Genomic DNA, 26,283 nt, shown 5'->3' with positions numbered 1-26,283 from the left:
TTATACCCTCTACTCCCAATTATTTTACTGACTTTTACTTTTCCAGGGCAGCAAGGGAAAGAATCATAAATCTGTGTTTTGGGGGACTTAGTAAACACATTAGTCACCAATGAGACCCCTTGTCTCTTCAGTTTTCACAGAAGGATGGGAGAAGTCACAATTCACAGTCATATCTGGCTCCTAATTTTGCCATTTGCAGGAGACTGGTTCCCTCTGAGCTTCCTAAGTGTTCACAAAAGTATCTCAGTCCCAGACAGACACCCAAGACCGTCCTGCTCAGAAATTTGATTGCCAATTTTAGCTCAAGATAAAAAAACCAAATATATCAGAACGGTCTATGAGGGTGTGAGAAAAGAGCTATTTTGTCATCCAACACCCTCATTTGACAGGGAGCTGGCCAGAAGCTGCCGCCCACAGATGGGGAAGGAAGACAGAGAGGAAGGGCCGGGGGACAGAGCAGAAACATTTTGGGGAACTGCTGCATCACGGGCAGTCTCTGATGCACTTCCTCTCTCCTCCACCCTCCGCCCCGCTTGCCCTCTCTCTCCTTCTCTTTCCTTTTCTTTCGCGGTAGGCTTATGCGTCAGTTGCCGAAAGGTGGGGACATTTCCTGCCGCCTTTGCAACACTAAGGTGTCTTAAGGGAGGCTGTGCCCCATTCTGAGCTCCAGGCCGGTAAAGTGAGGGCCAGGGCAGCCCTGCCAGGGGAGACACCAGCTCACTGCCTCCCGGTTTGCACCTGACCATGTCCCTGGCCGAGACCATCAGCCTCTGGAATGAAGGGGTGCAAGCAGCCGACAAGAAGGACTGGAAGGGAGCCCTGGACGCCTTCTCCGCTGTCCAGGACCCACACTCCAGGATTTGCTTCAACATCGGCTGCTTGCACACGATCCTGGGAAGCATGCCCGAGGCGGAGAAGGTGAGTGGAGATGCCTGTGCCCGTGGCCTCCCCCGGGCCTTTGTCATTAGCGGTCCTCAGCTCGGCTTCTCTTTAGAAACCTCTCAGGAGCTTCGGAAGCACAAAAGCTGCCCAGGCCCAACCCACCCCCAGAGATCCCGATTCAATTGGCCTGGGGAGGAGCCTGCGCGGCCACAGTTTTGAAAAGCTCCCCAGGTGGTTCTAACAAGCAGCCGGCTGGGAACCCTTAGCTGTGGGTTATGCTCTCCTTTATTCTCCATCTATTACATTCAAATCATTCTGGAAACTTTCTTTAACACCTTTTTGAAAGCCTCCCTACTTTATGTTTTTTTCTATCAGCTGCTAGCCACAGAGTTTCCATCTCACTGCTTCACACCTGATTTTAAAGCACTGATTTTGGCTTTCCGAGATGTTCCTGTGTGTGAGCTTTGCCTGCCCAAGAGATCAAGAGAAGGTGCTTAAGAAAAATCGGTTTCATCTCAAGTGACAATTCTGATCAATTATGTGGTGCATTCTTTTAAGGATTCTGAGGCCGGTGGAAGGAAAGCAGACGGTGATTGATTAATGATGTCTGCCGAGGACAAGTTGTGGGATGTCATGGTAAACTTCTCAGTTATTTTTTCTCTCATCTTCCCTAGTATGGGACTGAGCATTCTCAACAATCACTTTTTCAGATTGGGCATGGTAAACTGGAAACGGTATGGCGTTTGGAAGCAGAAAATCTAGGATCAAACCCCAGCTCTGCCTCTCTCTGGACCTTTGGTCTTCAGGAAGTCAAGTAGACTTCTGGCTCTCAGCTTCTGGAGAGGTTAAACATCATGAAGATTGAGTGAGGCACCAACTATTTTTTTAAATTAATTTTTATTGGGGTATAGTGGATTTACAATGTTGGGTTAGCGTCTGCTGTACAGCAAAGTGAATCCGTTATTCATATACGTATATCCACTCTGTTTTAGATTCTATTCCCATATAGGAGGCACCAACTAGTAAAGTGCTGTGTAACTTCACACCACTGTGTAAATGTTAGTCCTTATTTTTACCTTTTACTGCAAGTCTTTGCAAGGTGGTGTGGACTCCTGGCCCCTTGAAAGGGCTAGTTGCTACCACAGCCATTCTCACCCTGACAAAGAGGGAGAGAGAGGCCGCTTGGAACACCTGCAGAGACTGCCAAGCCTGCCTCCGGCTCCAGAGTGGGCAGACAGGAGTGCAGGAGGGCCCTGCATCTGGCTGGAGGGAGAGGGCCTCCACCTCCTCTCCGGAGCCTGCCCAGGGGCTGAGCAAACGGCACCGCAGATGCACTGTCAGGAGAAGAGGTTGGCAAAGCTCGGCAGCTGGTCTGGGTGCAGCTCTGCCAGCAGGGGCTGTTGCCTCCGGCGTCTCGGGGCTCCTGGGCGAGGCTGTGCGGCCCAGCTCACCTCTCGGCCCGCCCACTCCGCCGTCCACCCTTCGTCTCCCTGCTCTAGGTTTCTCTTTGCTTTCTTCTGCTTGGGCATCTCATTCTTTCTTTGGTTTCATACTTGAGTCCTCACTCCTGGCGTTTTCTATGCATTCTTATTTGTTATTATTTAAATTGTATAATATTTCAAAACAGTGAACAAAATGGCCATAAGAACACACATACTGATAATTACCTTAATTGCATAATATTTCTGTAATACATTTATAAAATAAATATTACGCTGTATGTAACATTTTAATTAGGTTATTTTCAAATTTGATGACTTATTATTTTAATCCTGTCAGTAATCTTGAAAGGCAGATATGAATATCCCCATTTTACGGAGGAGAAAACTAAGGTTCAAGGAGATTAGGTAAACTGCCTCATGCTATGCCCACTAGGAAGTGATCAACACAGGGCATTCTGACCCCTCAGCCTCCGGTCACCTTCAAGACACGAACCATTCTCGTGACATTTCCTGGCTCACCCTCTGGCTCATCTCACACCTCCTCATTGCCTGGCTGTTCTCCCCACAGGCCTTCACCAAAAGCATTAACCGAGACAAGCACTTGGCAGTGGCCTACTTCCAACGAGGGATGCTCTACTACCAGATGGAGAAGTAAGTGGTCCAGTGTTGCACAAGCTGGAGAAGTGCACAGAGAAACCCCGAGGGGGTCTTGGTGATGCCAGACCTGGTGTTTGAGCAGTATCTCCCCAGCCTCTGTTGGGAAGCATGACTGGACCTTCTCTGGGAAGTTATGCAACCAGTCAGCAAGAGGCAGAAGCCCTCTCCGGGGAGGGAAAGCAGGCCTGCTGCCCAGTTATGGCCCACAATGAGCCTACATAACCACCACAGGCGAGGTGTGGCACCCCATCAGTGTTCCTGATGATGGGTCATAGCCCAGGTGGTGATACCTTGTCCATCAAGGGAGCATCCATGGTGGTCTACTACTATGTGGTATTGAGCTGTCACACAATGACGATTGTCATGAAACCACATCAAAACCTTCCTTCGTTCCCGCAGAATGGGTTTTCAAACACCCGGTTTAATCCATTCAATGAGATATAATTCAGCCACCAAAGTGAGAGTATAAGCAACATTATATGTACAAGAATATATTAAGGGCTTCCCTGGTGGCACAGTGGTTGAGAGTCCGCCTGCCGATGCAGGGGACGCGGGTTCGTTGACCCGGTCTAGGAAGAACCCACATGCCGCGGAGTGGCTGGGCCCATGAGCCATGGCCGCTGAGCCTGCGTGTCCGGAGCCTGTGCTCCGCAACGGGAGAGGCCGCAGCACTGAGAGGCCTGCATACCGCAAAAACAGACATCTAACAGGGGGAGTCCCACCCCGTTTTAAACACAAAGCAAACCTTTTGAATAATGTCAGTTCTTTCTTTCTCCCTCCTCCTGGGCCCAGATCTTTAACCATCCTGATGGGCAGAATTATGAGGAGGATTTTGTTGGGCTCATTCAACCCCAGGGAGACACAGGCGTTGTTATTTCACAGCTGAAACTCAGCTGCTGAGCCCGCTCGCCAGAGAGGCAGGAACACCCGCAGGTTAGTGGTGACAGAACCTCATGCGTGCCCTCCGAGAGGACCTTCCGTGCTCTCACAAACAGGCAGTGGAACGTGAAACAGGACAGCTGCCTTTCCACCTGCCTGCTTCTTGGCTCAGTGAGTCGGAAAGAACAGAGATGCTTACCTCGCCCCGCTTCAAGGGAATGCCTTGAAATGCTTCTTTCTTCTTAAGGAATGACCTGCCTGCTTTTTTTTTTTTTTTTGCGGTACACGGGCCTCTCACTGTTGTGGCCTCTCCCGTTGTGGAGCACAGGCTCCGGACACGCAGGCTCAGCGGCCATGGCTCACGGGCCCAGCCGCTCCGCGGCACGTGGGATCCTCCCGGACCAGGGCACGAACCTGCGTCCCCTGCATCGGCAGGTGGACTCTAAACCACTGCGCCACCAGGGAAGCCCTGACCTGCCTGCTTTTAACAGGTTTTACAATCAGCTTTATTAACAAGGATGTGTTAGAGGAAACCATCCTTCTGTTTCAAACGCAGGTCTCCTGCTGCTGTTCCTCCTGCAGCCCCTGCAGCTGTGGGACTTCCTTCCAACCAAATGATGACAGAATGTCCAGCTTCCCTCCCCCCACCTTGCCGCTACCCTGGGACCTTTTGGCCAGCCTGCCCTCCTGGCCCTCTCCAGGCTTCCCTGAGATCAGTGTTCCAGCTTCTACAACTATGTATTTTTATCTCCTGATAATAGTTAATACAGTATACGGTGTTCAGTAAGCATGTAAGGAAAGATTGAGATATGAATTTAATTGCCAGTTTTAGAGCTGGACCTATAAGTATTAATAATAATAGTAAATTATTATATATATTAATATGTAGATTATATTACATATATATATAAATAAAAATAGTAAATTACTGTGTGTGCCAGGTACCGTCCTAAGCACCTAAATGCTTTGTGCTATTACTATTCTCTAATTCTAAAGATGAGGAAACAGAGAAGTTAAGTAACTTGCCCTTTGTCACTAGATAGTAAGTGGCAGAGACAGGACTCCAGTCTAGGTGGGTGTGACCTCAGAGGTTAGCCCCAGGAGCCTCAGAGGTAGCCAGCTTCTCAGGCGCTATGCCCCTTGAGCATAATACACTCCTTGTAAACAATGCACTTCCTATAATATCAGCATGGAAGCTGAGGCCGGGGAAGCAATTTGCCAGGGTCTCCCAGTTAGCGGCTGGGGTGGCCGCAGTCTCTCAGCCCCTGTCCTAGGGTGCCTCCTAGGGTGCCTTCGTTACCCCACACCACCTCTCAAGGGTCCCCGCCAGCCTGTGTCCAGATCCCAAGCTTGCCTTCAAGAGAAGCCACACGTGGCAGTTCTGGGTCAGACAGTGGCCGGGGGACTTTTGGTTCAGTTGCCTGCTGGGAGCCACCAGACAGCCACATTTGTTCCTGCCAGGACAGGGGCTGGCGTGGGGATGGGGAAAGCTTGATCTTTGCTGCTTCTACCCACTGCTGTCTGGCAATGGCTCCCTCCCACCAGGGCATCTGTGGAGGTCAGGGGCAGGCCAAGCAGGTCTGGTCCAGGTCCTGCCCACGCCCCCATGGGCACTATTTTTTTAAGTGGTTTTTGGGTTTTTTTGTTTGTTTGGGGGTGTTTTTTTGGCCGCACTGTGTGGCATGTGGGATCCTAACCAGGGATCGAACACCGTGCCCCCTGCATTGGGAGCCCGGAGTCTTAACCACTGGACCACCAGGGAAGTCCCGCCCATGGGCACTGTTGATATGGTCGGCCCTATTCTCCACCACGAATCCAATGACAGCCGCCCTGATTCACCTTGAGCCAGTCAGCACAACGCCAACCCAACAAAGCAGAAGGGCAGTGCCAGAAGTGATAGAAATGCTGTCTGGCTTAAGTGATGCTTTCTGTTTTCTTTTTCCCAAAGCGTGTGGAGGAGGAGGGAGGGGACAGGAGACTACAAAGGCCACAAAACCAATAGCTAAGCTGGACTCAGGAGAGAAAGAGAAGAGAAAGAGAAGGCTCTGGGCAGGAGGGTGATGCCAGTGGCTGTGAGGAGGGGCCCCCTGGCCTGGCCTCCTGGTGGGAAGCAAGGCACAAGCCATGCTCTGATCAGCCCCGTGGGGACGTGGAGGCCAGCAGGTGCTGCTCTGCTTAAAGCTCTCAGGGGAGACTGAGGCTCTCTTGGGAAGTGACAGGCTGGTTGTCAGAAAGGTGGGAGGTGTGTGCAGTCAACAGAGACCAAAATACCTGTGGCTGCCTGAAACTGGGAGGCTGGCAGGGTTGCTGGCATGCACAACCCCAGGGGGCGCCGTTCACACTGGGTTCTGTGGGATGCTGGGGCTCAGGATTGGTGAAAAACTAGAGAAGGTCAAGAGAGGTTAGACAGGCTTCTTGTCCTAGTGAGACGGTTGTGCAAAGAGCAGCAGACACACATTTTATTCTTTACGCCTCCGTACCTTCAACTGGTTTCTTTCCTGCAGATACGATTCCGCCCTTAAAGACCTTAAGGAGGCCTTGACTCAGCTTCGAGGGAACCAGCTGATCGACTACAAGATCCTGGGGCTACCGTTCAAGCTGTTTGCCTGTGAGGTGAGAAGGAAGGGCCCAGCCTGGGCAGGGGTGGCTGCTGGCTGAGGGGCAGCTGACAGCTGAGATGCACGTCGATCTGTTGACACATCCGGGAGCCTGGAAAAGGCATTTCGCCTCCCCTGCCTTGGGACTCAGATTTTTCCCTTAAGAAAAGACTCAGGTCAATTGCTTCGGGCTCCTCATGGAGTCCTCAGTTACCTGAGTGCATGGATTTGAATAATGTGAGACTCAAAGAACCATGTAGAAATGAGTTTGCTGGGTTCTCTGAAGGGAGGCTGGGCTGCACACGAGTATGTTGGCCTGTGAAAGTTGTCACAATAATTTGTATAATTCAGGTGAACAGACAATTTTCTCAGCATCATACTGACAAATCCAAAATCACGGGTTCACTTGCCATACAGAACCTGCCTTAACCCCGTGCAGTTCCCAAGTTCACGCTCTTTGCGATGCATGGTCTGGCCTCATGTACTTGGTATATACCCAAAGAGAGAGTGAGGACAATTTAGCACCAAGCTGTCCCCTCCTGGTCAATAGAACAGCTCAGAGCACACAGTTAGGAAAGGTCTCCATAGAAGGACAACTTATGTTCTGTATGACCAAGACGGAGAGGCATGTCTGGCTGTGACTTCATAGGTTCATGTACTTTTTCCAACCCACCCTCTGCACTCCCGTTCTAAACCCCAAATATACACCAGTAGCTTTAAAACTAAAATTCATGCAAATATCATAGATCTTTATTTAGAAGAATTGGTGAAAAAATGTCCCCTTGTTTTAGTTTCTCAGACAGGAGAAGCCAAGTGTCCCCAGGGTCACTCAAGGCTAATAATAGAGTCCACAGCTGCCTGGGCCCCTGGGGACACACGTCTCCCCACAGGCCCGTGACAGGATAGCAACTTACTTCAGTTCTCCCACACTAGGGAAATGAGGCTTTTCGGTGGGAATTGGCTGGCATTTGGCCGGCTTCTAGAGTACCGTCTCTCAACTGTGGTCCTTTTGATACGTTGGATCAGCTCATTCTTTATTGTGGGGACTGGCCTGTGCATTGTAGGGTGTTGACCAGCATCCCTGTCCTCTACCCACTAGATGCCTATAGCACCCCACCCGCAGTGTGACAACCTGAAACGTCTCTAGATATTGCCAATTACCCCTGATTGAGAATCACTTACACAGAACCGCTAGAGAAAGAATCCTAGAATGCTACTATCAAAGCAGAATTCCATGCGAGGAACGTTCCCCCTCTAATTGGAGTTGAAATGACTAGGGGGCAGGAAATACTGGCTGTATGGGCTTCTCTGTAAGTGAGGCTGGACTTTTCAGGGTCCCATATACCACATGGGACACTCCAGTCACTTCCCTACTTATAAAGCCACCGCTTCCTTCCCACCAGGGTTCTGAGAAATCACACCATCCTTTTTGAAAAGAGTCTGGGGCTTTTCCAGTCATGGAGTCATAAAAACCTGTTGCTAGAAAAGGTCTTAAGAGCAGGTGGCTGAGAACCAAACTGGAAGTTTTAAATGACTTCGAGCTCTCCTTTCTTCCTGCACACGTGGGCAGGGTTGGGCTGGGCTGGCCAAGCATGTGTATGCAGAGGGCAACAGCTCATTGCTGCTCAGGAATAGCCCAGGAAGGGAGCCTAGATCTCTGTGTCTGGGCCTGGTCCCTGTGTCCATCATTCAGCACCAGCCACTAACTCTATGGAAAAACCAACCATGCCTCCATCCATACTTGCCTTGATAAACTGTCCTTTTTAACTGGATGAGGCCCTGGACCAAATCACAGTGTGGGTGACAGGCTAGTATAGAGGCGTGTATTAATTATCTGCTGTTGATTACCAAATTGCTCTACAGCTGAGTGGCTTAAAACAATACTGTTTATTCTCTCACAGTTTCTGGGGTCAGGAACCCAAGCTTGGCTGGGTGGTGCTGGCTCAGTGGCTCTCATGAGGTTGCAGTCCGGATGTTGGCAGGGCTGCTGTCATCTGAAAGCTTGGCAGGGGCCGGAGGACCTACTTCTAAGGTGCCTGGCAAGTTAGTGTCACTGGTTGTCAGGAGGCCTCAGTTCTTTGCCACATGGACTTCTCCATAAGGCGGCCTGAGTCCTGTCATGACATGGGCTTCCCCCCGAGGAAGTAATGAACCGAGAGAAAGTAATATGGAGCCTCAGTGTCTTTTATAACTTAGCTTCAAATGTCACAGCCCCCTCATTCCCATAATATTCTATTGGCTACACCTGTCAGCTCCCTTGGATGTGGGAGGGTGAGAATCACGGGAGCCATCTTGGGATCTGAGAGACAGGGATCAGATCCCTGCCCAACACTTACTAGTTGTATAAACCTAGGGAAGTCATGTGTCATTTATTAGCCTCAGGTTCCTCATCATCTGTAAAGAAGGGCTGAGTACTTACCTCATACACATTTGCTAATACATTCACTCGTTTTTGCGTACATTTCTAATGCCTGCTGGTGTCGGGCAATGGAGGTCCAGGAGTCCACAAGACAGTGTCAGCTGCAGAAGCTCATGGTCACGTGTAATGCGAGGTGATAAGGTTAGGGCAAGAGAAGTGCTAGGGAAGGACTATGGAGGCACGGAAGTGAGGCCCCTACCTTGTATGGTGGTTGTGGGGTTAGAGATAATGCAGATAAAGTGCCTGGCCCAAAGAGGCGGTCAGTAAATGGTATCGTTGATGACGGTGACGATGATGATAAAGACAATGACAAGGACAGGCAGCACCGATTTCCAGGAGCCCCAAGTTCTTCGTCGATTTAGCCTTCTGACTGCAAACACAAAGAAACCCCAGATGGCATCAGTCTGCAGGCTCGGCCCTGTGATCTTCCCCCAAACCACGTGGGCTCTCCCCGAGAAGGCAGGCGAGACCTCTTTGCTCAGCCTCCTGGCAAGTCCCGAGATAGTTCCCCAGATAATAGTTAATGAGGGTAAAGAATTCAGCACCTAGTGTGTGCCGAGCAGTTGAACTCAGTGCTTTGTGTGAATTATTTATTTCTGACAAAAATCTGGAGGCAGGAAGCATTACTGTCACCATTTTATAATGAAGCCGAGGCCACATACTAGCAAACAGTCCTGGGGTACCTCCACTGCACTGCCTCCACATGTTACAGCTTGGAAGGCCAACAATCCCCTTCTCCAGCCGGGCCTCAGTTGACCAGCTCTACCTCCTCTCCGAGGCCCTGGAGAACTGCCCACACCCCACCCCGGGGCGTCAGGCTGTGACTCCCATCACTTTCACCTGTGAAAAGCTTGCAGCATCTCCTGGCTGTTTAGTCGTGCTCCATACATGCTGCAAGGAGCCCTAAGAACTTGCTGCATTGTCGTTAAAAAGAAGTAAAGTAAACCCTACTTGTTAGCTGCCATCTTGATTTTCTCCCACCCCAGGTACAGTGCTGCCCTGGGTTTGTATCGAGCCTCTTTCCACCTCCGGTGGACTTTTGCCCGTAGAGTTTCCTCCTGCCCGTATGACTACATCACAGTCTTATTACTCCTGTGTTCTGCACAGGGTTCTCTTGGTGCTGATGCCGAATGGTGCATCTGGAACCCTCTCTCTCTCTCCATCCCACACCTGTCCAGTCTTTGAGCCCTGGCTCAGTGGCAGAAGCTGGTCTGGGAGGCCCCAGGCCTGTATTTTATTCCCAACTCTTCAAGGGGCCTTGAGCACATCACTGTTCTCAATACCAAAACCACACAATAATTCTAGCCCCCTGCTGACCTACCTGGCTGTTGAAAGAACGCACACGATGTTGGATGTGTGCATTACGTGATGTTTTCTATACACCGTCCTTGTGCTAGATATAACTCAGGAGCAAGATTGATTGTATTTTGGATATTCCCAGGACAGCTGGGAAAGGGAGAAATGTCACCAGGCAACATTCCGGGAACACACGTGCAAGCTCTCCCCCGCATGGACTCCAGATTCCGAGCGGCCTCAAGTTTTATGTTGCGGCCTGTGCTTTTCTAGGTGTTATATAATATCGCTTTCATGTACGCCAAGAAGGAGGAATGGAAAAAGGCTGAGGAACACTTAGCATTGGCTGTGAGCATGAAGTCTGAGCCGAGGCATTCCAAAATCGACAAAGCCATGGAAAGCGTTTGGGTGCGTGCGCTGGGGGAGCGGGTGGCAGGGGGACTTGCTTGGGTCTTTGTGTTTGTTTTACTGCACGTGTAGATCAGGAAGTCGTAATCGTGGTGCTTTTACCTCCTCTGAACTCTGGGTAACACTGATCTTGGGGCACGTTTCCATGTGGTATGGGACGGCAGGGCCCTCCTCATGCCCCTCTGAGGGGTGCCTGGTGGCAGCCGGGGAGAGGGAGAGGCTGGGGGCTGGGGCCAGCACGCAAGGGCAGAGGCTGTGCCCGCTTGCTCACCCCTGGGTCCTCGTAACCTGGCTCTGTGCCAGGCGCATGACAGCTCTCAACAAAAATGCATTGATTATATGAACGAGTGGTGCAAAGTATCCATAGTTTGAGCACAGCTGGGGATGAAGCTGGTTTTAAATAAGATTTTTAAACACCAGGAACAAGGGGACTCAAGTCAGTCTGTACCTGCCTATCCATGTCTGCGGACACCGGTGCCAAGAGAGCACTGTCGTGGGCCTTGCTTGGGTCAAGGGCCACCTTTGTGGTTGTGGTGCCTCCCGGGCCGTGAGTGACAACCCTGCCTGAGCCACACAGAGTGGGAAAGGGGCAGCTCCCCTAGGAAAAGAGCGTGCTGGGCAAGCAACACCCACAGATGTCCTCGTGGCCTCTCGGAGTAAGGCGACTGTGAACCCAAATGGTCCTACCTTAGACGTCCTGAAATAATAACAAGTCCGGCCCTGCACGTTGAGAAAAAGTGCTCTTGTGAGGTTATCTCAACGGATCCATGCAGCCATTCATTGAGGGAGGCAGGACAAGCATCCTTAACCCCATTTCACAGGTAATAAAAGACCATGTTCCCTGTGTTTTAGAAACAGAAGCTGTATGAGCCAGTGGTGATCCCTGTGGGCAGGCTGTTTCAGCCAAATGAAAGGCAAGTGGCTCAACTGGTCAAGAAGGATTACCTAGGCAAGGCCACGGTAAGTGAGGCCACTCAGCGTCCCCTGAGATCCCTCCGGCATGGGCCCTGCGGAGCAAGGGGAGAGGGACTCTTGGGAAAAGGGCACCTGCCTTGTGGCTCTGCCCTGGCAGAGCAGCAACTTCTAACCCAGAGGGTCAGCAAGCCCATCCTTAGCTGCCCTCCACTTCTGTTCTTTTTTTTTTTTGACGTACGTGGGCCTCTCACTGCTGTGGCCTCTCCCGTTTGCCCTCCACTTCTGGAACCAAGTACCCATGAGAACAGATCCAGGGTGTGAGAAAGGAGGGAATCTTGGGGAAAACCACAGAAGGATGGGGAAGCAGTGCTGACCGAGCCCTCACACCTTCCTTCCTCAATTTCAGGTCGTGGCATCTGTGGTGGATCAGGACAGTTTCTCGGGGTTTGCCCCTCTGCAGCCACAGGTGAGGCGGTCCTGTCCTTCTCCACGGATCGAGGTCTCCAGAGCTCTCTGTGAAACAGCCAACTGGGGAGAATATTTGTGCTGAGCTGCCTCGTTTTAAGGGCTCCTTCAGCTGAGCTCTCAGTGCCACTGAGGGTGTCTGCATGACCATTCTCTGTCACGGGTCCCATGACTGGTGGGGGAATGAAGCAGTTTTAGGCTTAATCTCAAGTACTCAGGAACCAACACTCCTGCTTCTCCCCAAATGCCAGGCTTCACTTCTCTAAGTTCTAAGAGAGCTCTGGTGTGTATCGTCTCTCCCGAAGTCTTGACCGTTCTCTCAGGAAATTGAAACACAGCTAGGGAAGGCTTTTTCACAATGCCTCTTCTCAGACACAGGACACAGTGGCTGGTAGGGGACTCCCATGGGACCCGGGCCCTGAGGCCATGGCTCTTGTGGCTGCATCTGTCTGCCAGCGTGCACAAGATTTCCTCGGGAACACAGGTTGGGGGCCCAGGGTGAACCATCTTTCTGCTCAAGCTGGGCTCAGAGACACAGGTGACAGTGGGTCTAGAAATGTGAAGGCAGAGCTCCCTTATGAAGGGAAGAGGGTAGGGCTGGCTAAGGAAAATTCCAGCTCTGCTGCAAAAGAACCGTGATGGACAGGAGTGTCGGTCCACACTAGCAGAGGGAGGCGTTTCTGAGCGTCGCAACCACGGTCCAGTGTACACACACCCGGTCACCCTGAGAGCAGCGCTGACAGCCTCCAGGGTCAGAGAGATGACCGCTGGCTCAAAATGGGACCGACACCGGGGCACTGGAGGGTAAGATGAGCAAAGGAGGAGAGCAAGAGAGGCACAATTCTTTGACCTCTTTCTTCACCATAAAGTTGAAGAAAGCCTTGCGGGATTCCCTTGGGCTTCAGGGCAGCCAGGGGACTCCCAGAGGGGAAGAAGCCCGGATAACTGGGCTCCATGCTACTCAGTGTAGAACAGGGAACACACCTCAAAAGGACAGTCTTGCCTGCTCAGTGGCCCTTGGGTTCATTTTTAAATACCCACGAGTGTCATGTGACAGAGCAGACAATAACTATAGAGCAGCGCTTTGGGAAACTGTTCCAGGAAGGGGACGGAGCTCAAAGGCAAAAGCACCCTCATGACACCGTGTTGCTCTGTGATAGCTGAACTCCAGAGACCAGGTGTGGCTCAAGATGAATTGCTGTGCTGGTGAAACCTGGGCCCTGGGAGCTGGTGGGAAGCGTTATTTTCCCGTGTTTAGTCAGGGCACAGTGTCCTCTCCCTAGACAGTGTTCTGATTGAGCCAGAAATGCAGTCTTTGATATTCTGGTCTGGAAGGAGGCTTAAATTACCGTTAACCGTCTGTTCTCTCTCCCCCTCCTTCACTTACTGTCCTGCCCTTCTTCATTTCTCCTGAATGTTCAATAGGCAGCTGAGCCTCCGCCCAGGCCCAAGACCCCAGAGATCTTCAGGTAAGTTAGATTTCGGCCAAAATGCAGACTACCCAAACTCCAAGCCTGAACTGATGGCAACAAAGGGCTGAAGAAGGCGAAGCTGGGGTCGGGGGCCAAATTCTGTGCAGTTTGGCCCAGCATGCCCGCTCCTCCTGCTTTCAGGGCTAGAAGGGAGTGATGCAGGGGACGGAGCCCTGGCTGTGGTGGGGTCGACATGGGGGTCTGGCCACAGCTGTGTGGTGGCCCCGCGTCCCCAGGTCAGGGTGCGCCCAGAGAGTGAGGGGTTGTTGCTGAAGTGCAGCAGTGTCCGTGGAAGGTCGCCGCTGGGGGGCCTCACGCCGACCTCAGGGTGGAGAGCTCTCTGCGGGCCGCAGCCCCCTCGGAGGAGGGGAGGCCGGGCTTCTGGAATCAGGCGAGCAGAGTGGTTCCAGAAGCTGGAACGGCGCGTCCTTTCCTGTGTGGGCGTTTTTCACTCCCTATTGGCACCCGTTTTCTGAAGAAGGAAGAGGAAGGACTCAAGAAAAAGAAGTCATGTTTCTGTAAGATGAGAAGCCAAGAATGACATAACCTACAGCTTTCTTAAGAGTTATCTCTAAGTGAGGAAACAAGCCTGGCTCCCGCGCCCGATAGGGAAGGGTGTCACAAAAGCTGAAAAAAGTACCAAAGCAACTATAAAAGTCAGGGGGCTGGATTCACTCATTCCTAAATTCTCCATGGGCTGGTGGGGGCAGTATCCCCTATATACATGAATCTGGTGTTTGGAAACAAAAGGAGGGGCTGGAGGGAAAGGCAGGAGCAGAGTGGGAGGGCGGGAGAACCAGCAAGGCCAGAGTGAGTGGAGGGAACACGGGCCTGCCTCAGTCACACGCTCCGAAGTGGCACAAATGGGACGCCCCAAGAGCAAAGCAGGCCTTGGGGAAACGGTAAAGGGGAAACGACATTGTACAAGGCACAGCTAGGCAACCTCAAAGCTCTTTACACTCTCCCCCAAGCCTCCCGGCTCATCTCTCCCCCCGCCTGGTGGGGGTCTCATCTCTCACCCCCGCCCTGTGCCTGACCCACCCCCATGCTAGCTCTAGGTGATTGCTCTTCCCCCGTCCCCAACTCATCTTCCTCACCCAGAGGGCTCTCACCCACCTTCACCTTGCGCCCCTCCTCTGATTGGGCTCTACCCAGGCTTCGGCGCTGGCTAAGCATACCCAGGAAACTTCCTCCTCAGAAGGGAAGGGAGGGCAGGGATGGCAAGGCCTCGTTATGAGTGTTGTCATATTTCTTTTACTCTTGTGCCACTTGCACGTGTGGTTACGGAACACGTTCACATGCAGTTTCCTACCGAGTCCTCTTGGGATCTCAGGCAGGCAACCTCCCTGCTCAGGGTCACCTGGGCAGTTAGAAGTGGAGTTAGAAGGTGCCTGGAGTGAGCCGGCTCCATGGCCATAGTTGCTGGTCCATAGCGCCACGGGATGGGATGCGGTCCAGGCTAGACGGTGGTTGGGATCTTGTATCTTGTGTCTATCCCCTCTTCTTCTCCCCGCTGCCTCCCCCTGCAGGGCTCTGGAAGGAGAAGCCCACCGTGTGCTGTTTGGGTTTGTGCCTGAGACACCAGAGGAGCTCCAGGTCATGCCAGGGAACATCGTCTTTGTCTTGAAGAAGAGCAGTGATAACTGGGCTACGGTCATGTTCAACGGGCAGGTATTCAGAGGACCAGGGGTGGGCTTGGGGGCACGGGATCCTGGCAGCACATGGAAGAGCTTCTTGAGGAGCAGTACCTGCTACCCTCTTTCAGCTGTCCACCCACCCCTCCCCGTGTCTCTGGGCTGTTCTGAGGTGTGGGCACTGATGAGCGCATCTCTATTTCCCACTTTCTGGCTCCGTGGTGCTGCACTGCAGAAGGGGCTTGTTCCCTGCAACTACCTTGAACCAGCTGAACTGCGGATCCATTCTCAGCAGAAGCCCCAGGTACTGTAGTGCCAAGGTCTGACCTGTTCCCCCCACTTGCCCCCCAAGCCCCCCCGCCGACAGACCACAGAGGAGAGAAGAGCAGTGCGGAAGAGGCGCTGAAGACACACTAGTCCCGAGCCCACCTTGCGTTGGTACCAGCTGCCCAGAGCGGAACCTGGGCATGAAGGAAAAAACCCAGATGTGCTGAGTAGAGGCATTGGCAGGACCTACCAGGCCCCCACAGCTCTGTGATTCCTCCCGGTCAGGGGTGACTTGACCAAAGCTATAGCCTATGAATGTTAGGTCTTCCCAGAATGTCCTCTTCACCTGGAAGAATAGTCAATGTGTTGGCTGGTGAAATCCATTCAGATTTAGAAATCTGCTTTAAAACACTGAATGAGAGCAGGCCTTGCCAGCCACTGATTCTGATACTGCTGCCACCGCACCCTCAGCCCGCATCTCAGTGACCTGCCCTTCTGCCAGGCCTGGGGAGTGGTCTTTGTTAGATCCATGCAGATTTCTGATGGCAGTGGACCCTGTCTCTCTCTAGACTATGCAACCAGTTGTCCTCTGTGGGCTTGGCCTTCCCTGGCCAGAGTCACTATGTCCAGATGACTTCACAAGTTCTAACTGCCATGCAAATGGGAAGTGGAATGTTTCCTTTGAAGGGGCAAGATGTGGAGTGAGAGGGTGAGCTAAGACAAGACTCAGGGTCCTACCCCACCTCCAGTGGGTTTCCAGTGTGGCTCTACGGGGTGATCAGGCAGCAAGGGCCTTTTACCTGGGGGCTAGGATCCTCATTTCTACTGTGATTGGTTTTCACCAGGTCAACTTTGCGTCCTATTTAACCAACACTTTCCTTAGTCTCCCCTGAACGTTACCACCACCCCCAGCTTTTAGGAAGTCGTTTGCATCTGGCTCCTTTCCATGGGGGTCTGCAGGGTCTGCCCTGCCCCTAACTCCTACCCCTGCCTAAGAACTGTGTCTGAATGAAGGTTCTCACCCTTTCTTCCTGTTCCCTCCAGGAGGAAACCTCGCAGGAGCCTGATATCCCAGGTCCTCCCAGTTCCAGGGCTCCTGGGAGACCCCAGTTGTCACCAGGTTTGTGTCTCTGGAGCAACATCCCAGGGCTGGGTGTAGCTGCTCTCCCAGCCTTCCAGGGAAATGTGGTTTCTTGTCCTCCCAGCAGGCCACTCAGTTTAGGACCACACGGCCCCAGAGGCCCCTCTCTCCTGTACCACTCACCACTCACCGACCCCAAACATAGGAAATCAATGGCCTTCCTCCCTGCCTGCTCCAGAACACTTGTGGGGCTTGGGCACATGTAGCTGCTTTCTAGGGGCACTGAGTGTCCCAGCTCGCTCATCAAGTACTGAGACCTCACCACAGGAGGAAAGTTTCAAGTAATTGCTTCACATGTTTACTGAAAAGGCGGATGCAGTGGCTCTTTTCAAATGTCTGAGGAACTCTGTCTGGAAAAGAAACTGCTCTGCAGAGCCCTGAGGGCTGGACAAAGAACCACGGGGCAAATGTGAAAGGCAGACTCTCCTGATGTGTGGAGACGGCTGCCCTGGGAAGTCAGGGGCTTTTTGTCACTGGTACAGATTAAGCCGATTCTGAGTAAGTGCTTGGCAGAGATGCACTGAATAGGTGGCCTGTCCAGATCCTAAGTCAGTGATTGTCATGCCCACCTGGTCATTAGAATCACTTGGGATGCTCCCCGCCCCTATTTTTATTTTGAAAATATCAAACCTACAGAAAAGTTGAAAGTATAGTACAATGAACACCAGAATACCTTTCACCTAAATTCAGTAATTGTTAATATTTTGGACCATATACTTGCCCTGCTCCTCTCTCTAATATAAAATGTCTTTCTAGTGGCTGAGCCACTTGAAAATAAGTTACGGACTCATAATGCTTCACCCTACACTTCAGCGTCTGTCTCCTAAGAACAAGGACATTCTTCTGCATAAGCACCATATAATTGTTATATCTAAGATAATGTTAATATTATATCTTAATTATATAATATAAATTGTATATTTCATATTCAAATTTCTCCTACTGCCCCCCCCAAATGTCCTTGATAGCTTTTTTTTTTTTGGCATTTTCTGTCTAGGGGTCCAGCCAACATATTAACCTAGGAAGATTTTAAGAATTTGGATTCCTAGGCCTTTGATTCTGGTGTTTTAGGACTGGAATCAGCCTTAGGAACCTGTATTTCTAGAAAAAACTTCCCAAGTGATTCCAGTGATCAGCTGGGTTTTAGATCAGTGATCTTTTTTGATCATGTACCCCTCCCCACCATGGTGAATATCTTTAGACTATCTTTATCTTCTCTTATATAAATTATATACATACTGCTATATTAATATATTTTGCACATTAGAAAACATACACAAAAATAAAGGACAAAATGAAAATAAGTGGTTCTAATATTTCTTCTAGTGGCCCCTGGCTCATCTTACACTCTCTGATTTTCATTTCTACGGAGCCCACTGCTTTAACTGACCTTTGGGAGTCTTGAATGATACCACTACACCAGCAGCACTGCTGTTAACTGACTTTGGGGAATCCCTCCCTAACCCCATGGGTTGGTGAGAATGTGATGGTCCTTTGATAATTACCTATATCCTCCCTAAATCAGAGACTTGGTTCATCTGTGTGTTCGTGGCTTCGCCCTTCACATCACCCCAGTGATTTATCCTGCAGTTTATTACGATTAGTAATCATCCCAGAGGTTAAAGGATATGAAGTTGGGTGCCCTGTTCTAAGAGGTTTCCTCTTGTATATGGCAGGGGCTGGCCAAGAGTGTTCATTCATCATTGTCTTTTGTTTTATTCCTTACCTTCTTCATTTAGGTCAGAATGAAAAAAAAGAGCCCAAGGTAACTTTTTTTTTTCCTTGTACTATTTTAAGTGGTAGAGGAAGGAAGAGCTTGGGCTGCCCACTTAAGCGTGTCCACGGGTGTGTCTCCCTGGATTACAGAAAGAGACCCAAAGGAAGGGTAGACCAGATGCTACCACACATACAGGGACCAGGGACACCCTCGACAGTCCCTCCATCCTCCATGCACACACTGCCTACTGGCCCATGGCTGGTGGGCCAGATCTAACCCAGCAGGAATTCTCATCCAAGTGAGAGTTGGGCTGGAAGACAGAGCTCTGAAGGCCCTCTCGTGTTACTGTGAAGCCAGGTACTTCTTGGCCTCTCCCTGTCACGGGGTGCTCCCTGTGATCCGGCATGTTTCTCAGAGGAAGCCTCAGACACTCATGAGTTCCCTTTGCTTGCTCTCCCCACAGGAAGTCAAGCTCAGCATCCCCATGTCCTACACACTTAAGGTGCACTACAAGTACACAGTGGTCATGGAAACGCAGCCCGGGCTCCCCTACAGCCAGGTCCGGGACATGGTGGCTAAGAAGCTGGACCTCCTACCGGAACATACTAAGCTGAGGTGAGCTCCACGCAGGGGGCAGTGAGGGGGACAGCTGGGGAGCCTGCTGCTGGCCTGGTGGATGGCAGTGGAGGATGGTTCTGCACTGATGCTCTCGGACTTGATTCTTCCTCCTTATCTCTACCCAGCTATCGGCCTCGGGACAGCAGTGAGCTGGTGCTCCTTTCAGAAGACAGCATGAAGGATGCCTGGGCCCAAGTGAAAAACTACTGCCTGACTGTGTGGTGTGAGAACACAGTGGTGAGTGCGGTGAGCCCAAGGGGATCTAAGGCCATGTTTCTAATGGGCCGCTTCCTCAACAGCAGTTCAGCATTTACCCGGCACCTTCTGTGTGCCTGTCACTAGGCTTGGTGTTAGGGATACGGTGGGTAACAAGCCTCAGCTCTGCCTCCGTTCCATTGCATCCTCACCTGGGTTGCAGCCAAGAGAGGGTTTCCCACAAGAGAAGAGCAGGCCCAGGCGCCCAAAGAAAGCTTCTAGTCCCTTCCATCTGCTGCCACACCTAATTGTTTCAATGTTTAGACCCATCACTATCAAGCAAGGTTGGAATGAAGTCATAGCTTGAGGCTGAGCTCACAGCCATTCTTCACCTTAAGTTTCCACGGGTTAGAACACTTGGGAGTGAAAGAAAGTAGTGAGCATTTATTTCACAAAGAGATGCCTTGGATAAAAACCTCCTACTAACAGCAAAGCATCTATTGAGAACTTCCCATGTGCCAGGTACCATGCAGTCTGTGTATAATTCTCATAATCCCCATAACTCTATGAGGCAGGTATTGTTATCCCATTTTGTAATTTAGGTAACAAGGCAAAGGGAGGTGAACCTGACCAAGATTACACAGAGCCTGCCTGTTGTACTCTTGAACACCTCGCGATACTAACAGTAAAAGGGCAGGTTATCTATAGGACTTGAGGTCTGAAAAGAGTTAACTGACTTTCCAGTAAGAATAAAGGGAGTCAGGAGCAAAGTTCGAGGCTAAAAGTAGTAGCTACAAGTTATTACTCTTGGACTTTGTCCCTTAGTCTCTCAAGGAAAAGTTGCCATTTCTTTTCATTGTAGATGTTAATTTTTTCCCCCCAAAATGGTCCTTGGAAACCATCCATCTGCTTTCTGTCAACATACTTTTTTGTTTGCCTTTTATGTGATTTCACATTAGTGGATCATACAGTATACGCTGATGTATTCTTTTGTGTTTTAGTAGTCCATTCCTTTGGAATGCTAAATGGTATTCCACTGTATGGATACCACAATTTGCTTATCCATTCACCTGTTGGTGTACTTTTGGGTTGTTTCCAGCGTTTGTCAAGTGACATTAATTCTTTTTTTTTTTTTTTTACATTAATTCTTCAACCAACATTTGCTGGGCTCTTACTGCTCTCTTAGATAGGCACTAGAGATATAGAAACTAGTTAAGACACAGGCCCTTCTTGGGGGGAAGACAAGGGCAAACAGATGACTACAAAGCATGTGTTAAGTAAACTGATGGAGATGCACGAATGCCTTACTGTGTTATATAAGCACTCAGGAGGGTATCTCACCCAAAGAGGCTGGAGGGAAGTGGGACAAGTCAGTAGCCTTCCTAGAGAAAATGATGCTGAAATTGTCTTGAAGCTTATCCTGAAAAAAGTACATAGAAATTGGCAAGGTGGAGGAGGTTAGGATGGATGTGTTACACAGATGGAGAGAACAGAGGGAAGACCACAAGAATCACCATAATGGGAAAAGGGGGCTCAGCGCTACTGGATGCAACCGGGACAGCGGCTGGAGACAAGGTTGCAAAGGCCACAGGGCCAGATCAGGGAAGGCGTTGTACACTGCTGTGCTAGGATGATGCTGGGAGCAGGGAGAAAATAGTGAGGCCTTGCTTTGGATTGATGATTCAAGGGGCATACGAGCAAGACAGGGAGCTCAGCTAGGCTGGCTGGTGGGCTTCCTCTGAGTACTCAGCTCCCCATCCACAGTCTGGAGGCTGGGGTGTCCCGACCAGAGTCCGTGAGTCTGCAGTCTCCACTGTCCAAAGCTGTTGTTGAGTAGGGTCCCAGTGACACTTCGGTTCTCCCTCTACTCACCTGTGTTTCCTGCTTCAGCATTTGTCGACTGTGGCATCTGCAGTTGTATCAGTCTAGGGGGTATAAAATTAAATAGTTCCTAAGTGAATCCTTGGTCAGTTACTAGTTTTCACGTGCAAGTAGATTTTGAGGCCATGGAAATGACCAGAGCGGGAAAGCTATTCCAGACCATGCAGGCCTTGGGCCCACAGTGGAAGGCAGAGTCCCTCCACCAAACCTGCATCCCTACAGCTGGGCAGGGGCTTCTGCTCAGTTAGGGAAGGGTCTCTTTGGTAGGTTCTCACTCAAAGGCAAATGTTCGATGGAAAGAAAAAAAATGAATGGGAGGGGAAGAATTAAAGAGGACGGGCCTGGAGGAAGGCCCTGTAGTAAACCCCACAAAGTAAACCTTGTGGTTATCTAAGAGTTCAGAAAATTGCCTTCAGGAAGTAGAGACATTGGAGCTGAGACGTCCTGGTGCCTCTGGCTGAGAGGAAAGGCCCAGGACCCTGAGGGTAAGTGCCAGTGCAAGGGGTCCATTGAAAGTTTCAAAGGTCACTCTAGGTTTTCCAATTGTCTGTTTTTGGACTAATCCCTTCAGTTCTGTCTTTAAAGGATTCTGCTTAGGAGCTCTGCTCTAAACGTGAACTACTTCACTGAAAAGGGTTTTTTTTTTTTTAATGTTTGAAATCATTGTTAATTTCTGTAACAATTGTTAACTCCTGCAGGGAGTTTCTGATTAATAGATTTGGGATGGCGCAGAAAATTTGCATTTCTATAACAAGGTGCCCAGTGTTGTGGGTAGTGGGAAAAGGGTGTTGGATTTGGGAGTTAGAAACCCAGGTCTGACTTTAGGTTCTGTCACTTACTTGTGACTCAACCTCTGTTTCTCCATCTGAAAAGAAGTAACAATAGTACCTAGTCTACCTTTTTCAGGATTACCGTAAGGTTTCAGTAAGATTTGAAGACTATCTACAGTCCTGCATACCTTTTGGTTTCATTTATCCAACCATCCGGTGTTCATAAAGTGCATGCCAGGTCTATGCTAGGTGCTGATCACAGACTGGCCTTTCTGAGTTTATAACCCAGGTGCTACACTGACATTTTGCTGACTGATGCCGACTTTAGTGATGTTCAATGTTCGCTGCAGCAAGTTAGGAAAACTAACAGGCCTTTTATTATTTCAGGGTGACCAGGGCTTTCCAGATGAAACTGAAGAAACCAAAAAATCTGATGCTAATAACCAGACAACAGAAGCTCAGCTTAAGGAAGGGAGCCAAGTGGTAGCACTCTTCAGCTACGAGGCTACCCAGCCAGAAGACCTGGAGTTTCTGGAAGGGGATGTAATCCTGGTGTTATCAAAGGGTAAGTGCTACTCCTGGATTTGAGTAACTAATTCACATGTTAGCAGGAATAAATTCAAGAGCAGAGAGAAGAAAACATCAATAAGCTACAAACTTTAGCCGATGTTTTCAATATCCTGCCTAGCTTTCAGCCAGAGGGAGCAAAACTGAGCACTGACCTTTCCATCTGATGCTCTCTCCTGGGCAGGGAAGCAACAAATGGCAGACTTAAATCACATTTTGATTATTAAAGGTTGTTTTGGAAGCCATGGATTCTCATACCAGAACTAATGAATTGGAAGGTGGTTAGAATCATTTTGCCTTTGCACCAAACCACGATACTGATCTTCTGCAAACTACAGTTCTTTGAATTGATGTACTTTTCGAAGATGAAGGAAGAAGGGGATAAATTTTGCCTTAAGAAGCAACTATTCAGAATTGCTCTCTCTGGCAACTTTCCTGGATGTTACAAATCAAACACATTTAGCATTGAAATAAGTGGAGGGTTCTAATTTAGTTCTTCTCAAACTTAAGTATGCTCATGCATCCTTTGCAGTTTGTGAAATAAAATTCCTTGGCCCAGCTCCAGAGATTCTGATTCGGGTCTGGGGTGGGGCTCACTAATTTGCATTTTTTTTTTTTTTTTTTTTTTTTTTTTTGTGGTACACGGGCCTCTCACTTTTGTGGCCTCTCCCGTTGCGGAGCACAGGCTCCGGACACGCAGGCTCAGTGGCCATGGCTCACGGGCCCAGCCGCTCCGCGGCATGTGGGATCTTCCCGGACCGGGGCACGAACCCACGTCCCCTGCATCGGCAGGCAGACTCTCAACCACTGCGCCACCAGGGAAGCCCTGATTTGCATTTTTAACAAGCTTCTAGGTGATGCTGGTCTACTGACCACACAGAGGAGCACCGCTCTAACTCATGGTTTGACACAGTCTTATTTCTCTACCTGGTAACAAGCAAGAGTCACATCAAAAGCTTCATTCACATGGCTGAAATCTTGTGCGTTAGTAATGCAAAGTAGTGAAAACCGAACACTATTATCAATTATAACAGAAAATCTAACAGGTTAAGAAACGAGAGCAGGAGATTTTAAAGTTAATGGGGTAAAGAGTGAGTGTACGAGACAACGAGTGTACGTGGCAACTAACTCAAAATATGAGTAATGAAGGGCATATCTGCTGAAAGGGAGAATGGAAACTCAGTTGTAAGAGCTGGAGTTAACTCCCCACACCATTTTTAAAGTGTCAGTATCAACCAATCAGCTAAATTGTCCAGAAGTTTTTTTTCAGGGTTGGGGATAAGAAAAAGACAAGTGAACGCTCTGAAAAACCTTCTGGGTAGGTATGCAGAGAAGGTGGTGTACTCTTTACTGGGATATGTATAAAAGTCTAAGTTGGTCTATTTCAGAAAGTATCCACGTAATATTTTGATATTGTAACACTTACAGAGAAAACAGAATTCAGCATAAACATTGTGTGGGGCTGAGGGGTGAGTTCAACTGTATTCAACAGTTATGAGAGAGTTTCATTCCAAAAGTTTCTCAAATTTAAAATGTGAATCACCTGGGGAGCTTGTTAAAATGGATTCCGACTCAGGTTTGGGGTAGGACCTGTGATTATGGCATTTCTAGTATGCTCCCAGGATCCACGACAAACAAATGCTGATCCATGACTCACATTATAGGAGGAAGAATCGAGACAACAGTTTGCAATTAGAATCACCTTGAGTGAACGTTAGAAAAAACTCTGATGCCCGACCACACTCCACACTAATTAAAGCAAGAGTTTCTGGGGCCAGGATCCAAGCACCAGTGCTGCTGTAACATCTGATACAGATGTCTTACCTCCAAAGATGAACTTCTGAACTGGTTCTATGGTCTGATAGATGGGCTTTGGAGTAGGTCATACATACCTAAGGTGTCTGATATTTATTGGCAGAATGACCCTGAACAAGCTATTAATCTCTCTGGGTCTCCTTTTCCTTAGTAAAACGGGGATATTATCTACAACTGAGTTATGAAGTCTGTGCCTGCACTTTTAGTCTCAAAATAGGTGCTATGAAAATTCTTGTATTTTACAAACATGGACTGAACCCATCACTAGCTCCAACTCTCAATTCTTTGGTCATTCACCAGTGAACATTCATTATTAATATATTTAACCAATTGCATGTCCCTTTCCTGTAATCAAAACAAAGATTCCCAACAAAGCTAAAACTCTTTGTTAAAAAAAAATATATCATATCTGAAGATTCATTATTCAATTTCTTTCACTTTATTTCTTTGGTAACATTCTGAAAAGTCTAATTCATTCCTTTGCATTTTATTCCTCCATTATCATGTCTGAGACAGAAACCAATAATGAAATGGCTAAGTCCTATGTTTGCTCTTACCTCCATTTAACTTTCCAAAGCAGACTTTTCCCTGTTAGCACAACTGGGGGGTGAAGGACTGACAAAAGATCTGTGTGCAATATTCAGATGAGGTAATTCTCCTATACTCATTTTAGAAATTGAAGTATACTTTTCCTTTTATCAGTGAATGAAGAATGGCTGGAGGGGGAGTGCAAAGGGAAAGTTGGCATTTTCCCCAAAGTTTTTGTTGAAGAACGTACAACTACAGACTTGGAAAGCACTCCTAGAGGAGTCTAGGATGTTTCACAACCTGCAAAGTTGAAGAAAAGGAGGTACTATCATTTGCAAGATTTAGCACGCCTCTGCAGTACACTGTACAGACATCGCTGTTTGGAAGTATTAATTCATCTACTTTTCCCTGTTAAAATTTAACCTATTAGACAGTGATGTGGAACTTAAGATGATGATTACCTTGGAGGTGGCGAGGGGGTGGTGGTTGGAAGAGTCTGGAAGGGCATGAGGGGGTCTTCCAGGGTGCTGATAATCTGTTTCTTGCTCTGAGTGCTGGCTACCCAGTTATGTTCAGTTCGTGAAAATTCACCGAGTTGTATACTTACTATTGGTACACCTCTCTGTGTGTGTGATGCCTCAATAAAAAACTTACAAAAACAAGATACCCAGAGTGCAGGCCCAAGACCTAAGTGTAATTACCCCCATTCCTGCACCATTACTATCACAGACTCCTGGGGCCTCGGGTTACTTTACAGGTAATTCAGAAGGCACGCGCACAGAGACACACACAAAATTAACATTTTGGGGGGTTAACAGTCTTGTTGCTTAAACAGAACCTAGACTGAGTTATGTACCCCTGAAATACAGCTTTTAATTCCACAGAAAATTAAAATACTAGAACTACATCCCTTCATGTGTTCTCAGGGAGGAACATTTCTTAAGAGTTCAATAATGAATGTGTGCCACTAATAAATAAGAAATGAAAAGCAGCTGTGTTCAGGAAGCCAGCTGGTTAGTACTACCCTACTAGGTAACATTTTATAATAAGTATTCTAGTAATATACATGATAGAATGCTATCGGTTTATTCTGGTTATCATTTAACCAAATGGCCCAGTTTTTCAGGGTTAACTTGGGTGAGAGTTTTCCATAAATACTAAAGACCTGGCCTCAATCCCCCCACTTCCTTTTGTAGAATACATGTGGCTTTGTTAACAAATTTTCAAGTGTGTAGGTGTGTGTGAAAAGCACAGTCAGGAACTGAAGTGTAGACTGAATCAACATCAAGGTGAAAGGGCAGCTGCTGGGCATGCACACACACACTGGTGAGCTGTGGTGCTGGCTTCTGGCACACGCAAAGGCCCAGCAGGCTACCACTGGAAATATGAGACACAACTTGAAGAAAGACAACACCAAAGCAAAGAGCACCAATTACTGTTGCTGCTCATCACACTTAGTGAGTTTACTGGGCCAAAGGATAAACTATCTCTGAGTTGCTTTATTAAGGGTGACAATAAGGATAAAAATGCTGAGCTGTTAAAAGAATTGACAGTTTCTTTCTACCCATCCGTTTCCATAATCCTGCATATTGGTTAGGAACATTACTAAAAGCAAAAATAACCCTGAAGCATATTTTGATTTTTGACCTTCTTTGCTTTCCCCTAGATGACTTGTAAGTAGTTCAAGTTTTTGTTTTTTAAGTTGGATTTTCTTTTAGGAT

At 48.9% G+C, this 26,283-nt stretch overlaps 1 protein-coding gene across 4 annotated transcripts; it reads left to right on the top strand.

Moving 5' to 3' along the window:
• The first annotated feature begins 524 nt into the window (after nucleotides 1-524).
• NCF2 (neutrophil cytosolic factor 2) lies at nucleotides 525-25,226 on the top strand. Of its 4 annotated transcripts, none has more exons than XM_032632205.1 (16): nucleotides 778-918; nucleotides 1,258-1,518; nucleotides 2,893-2,975; nucleotides 6,365-6,473; nucleotides 10,443-10,577; nucleotides 11,430-11,537; nucleotides 11,899-11,958; nucleotides 13,383-13,426; nucleotides 14,959-15,100; nucleotides 15,299-15,367; nucleotides 16,375-16,450; nucleotides 18,211-18,236; nucleotides 18,652-18,803; nucleotides 18,932-19,043; nucleotides 22,040-22,217; nucleotides 24,737-25,226. In XM_032632205.1, the coding sequence occupies exons 2-16, from the start codon at nucleotides 1,483-1,485 to the stop codon at nucleotides 24,847-24,849; spliced, it is 1,443 nt and encodes a 480-aa protein (XP_032488096.1). In that variant the 5' UTR covers nucleotides 778-918; nucleotides 1,258-1,482; the 3' UTR covers nucleotides 24,850-25,226. The 4 variants fall into 4 exon arrangements, with proteins under 4 accessions (XP_032488086.1, XP_032488076.1, XP_032488096.1 ...); XM_032632215.1 differs by having other exon boundaries at nucleotides 1,258-1,747; XM_032632185.1 differs by lacking the exon at nucleotides 1,258-1,518 and having other exon boundaries at nucleotides 530-918.
• The last annotated feature ends 1,057 nt before the right edge of the window (nucleotides 25,227-26,283 follow it).

The sequence above is a fragment of the Phocoena sinus genome, chromosome 1, assembly GCF_008692025.1.
Source record: "Phocoena sinus isolate mPhoSin1 chromosome 1, mPhoSin1.pri, whole genome shotgun sequence".
NCBI classification, from domain to species: Eukaryota; Metazoa; Chordata; class Mammalia; order Artiodactyla; family Phocoenidae; genus Phocoena; species Phocoena sinus.
The sequence above is the reverse complement of the archived record's forward strand: the minus strand, read 5'-3'. Positions and strand labels throughout refer to the sequence as shown.

Excerpts from the sequence above, each read along its gene's own strand:
- NCF2 (XM_032632185.1), top strand. The coding sequence starts at position 745 with ATGTCCCTGGCCGAGACCATCAGCCTCTGGAATGAAGGGGTGCAAGCA. Across the intron at positions 18,237-18,651 it reads ATGAAAAAAAAGAGCCCAAG|GAAGTCAAGCTCAGCATCCC; the intron begins GTAACTTTTTTT and ends CTCTCCCCACAG. Across the intron at positions 19,044-22,039 it reads TGTGGTGTGAGAACACAGTG|GGTGACCAGGGCTTTCCAGA; the intron begins GTGAGTGCGGTG and ends TTATTATTTCAG.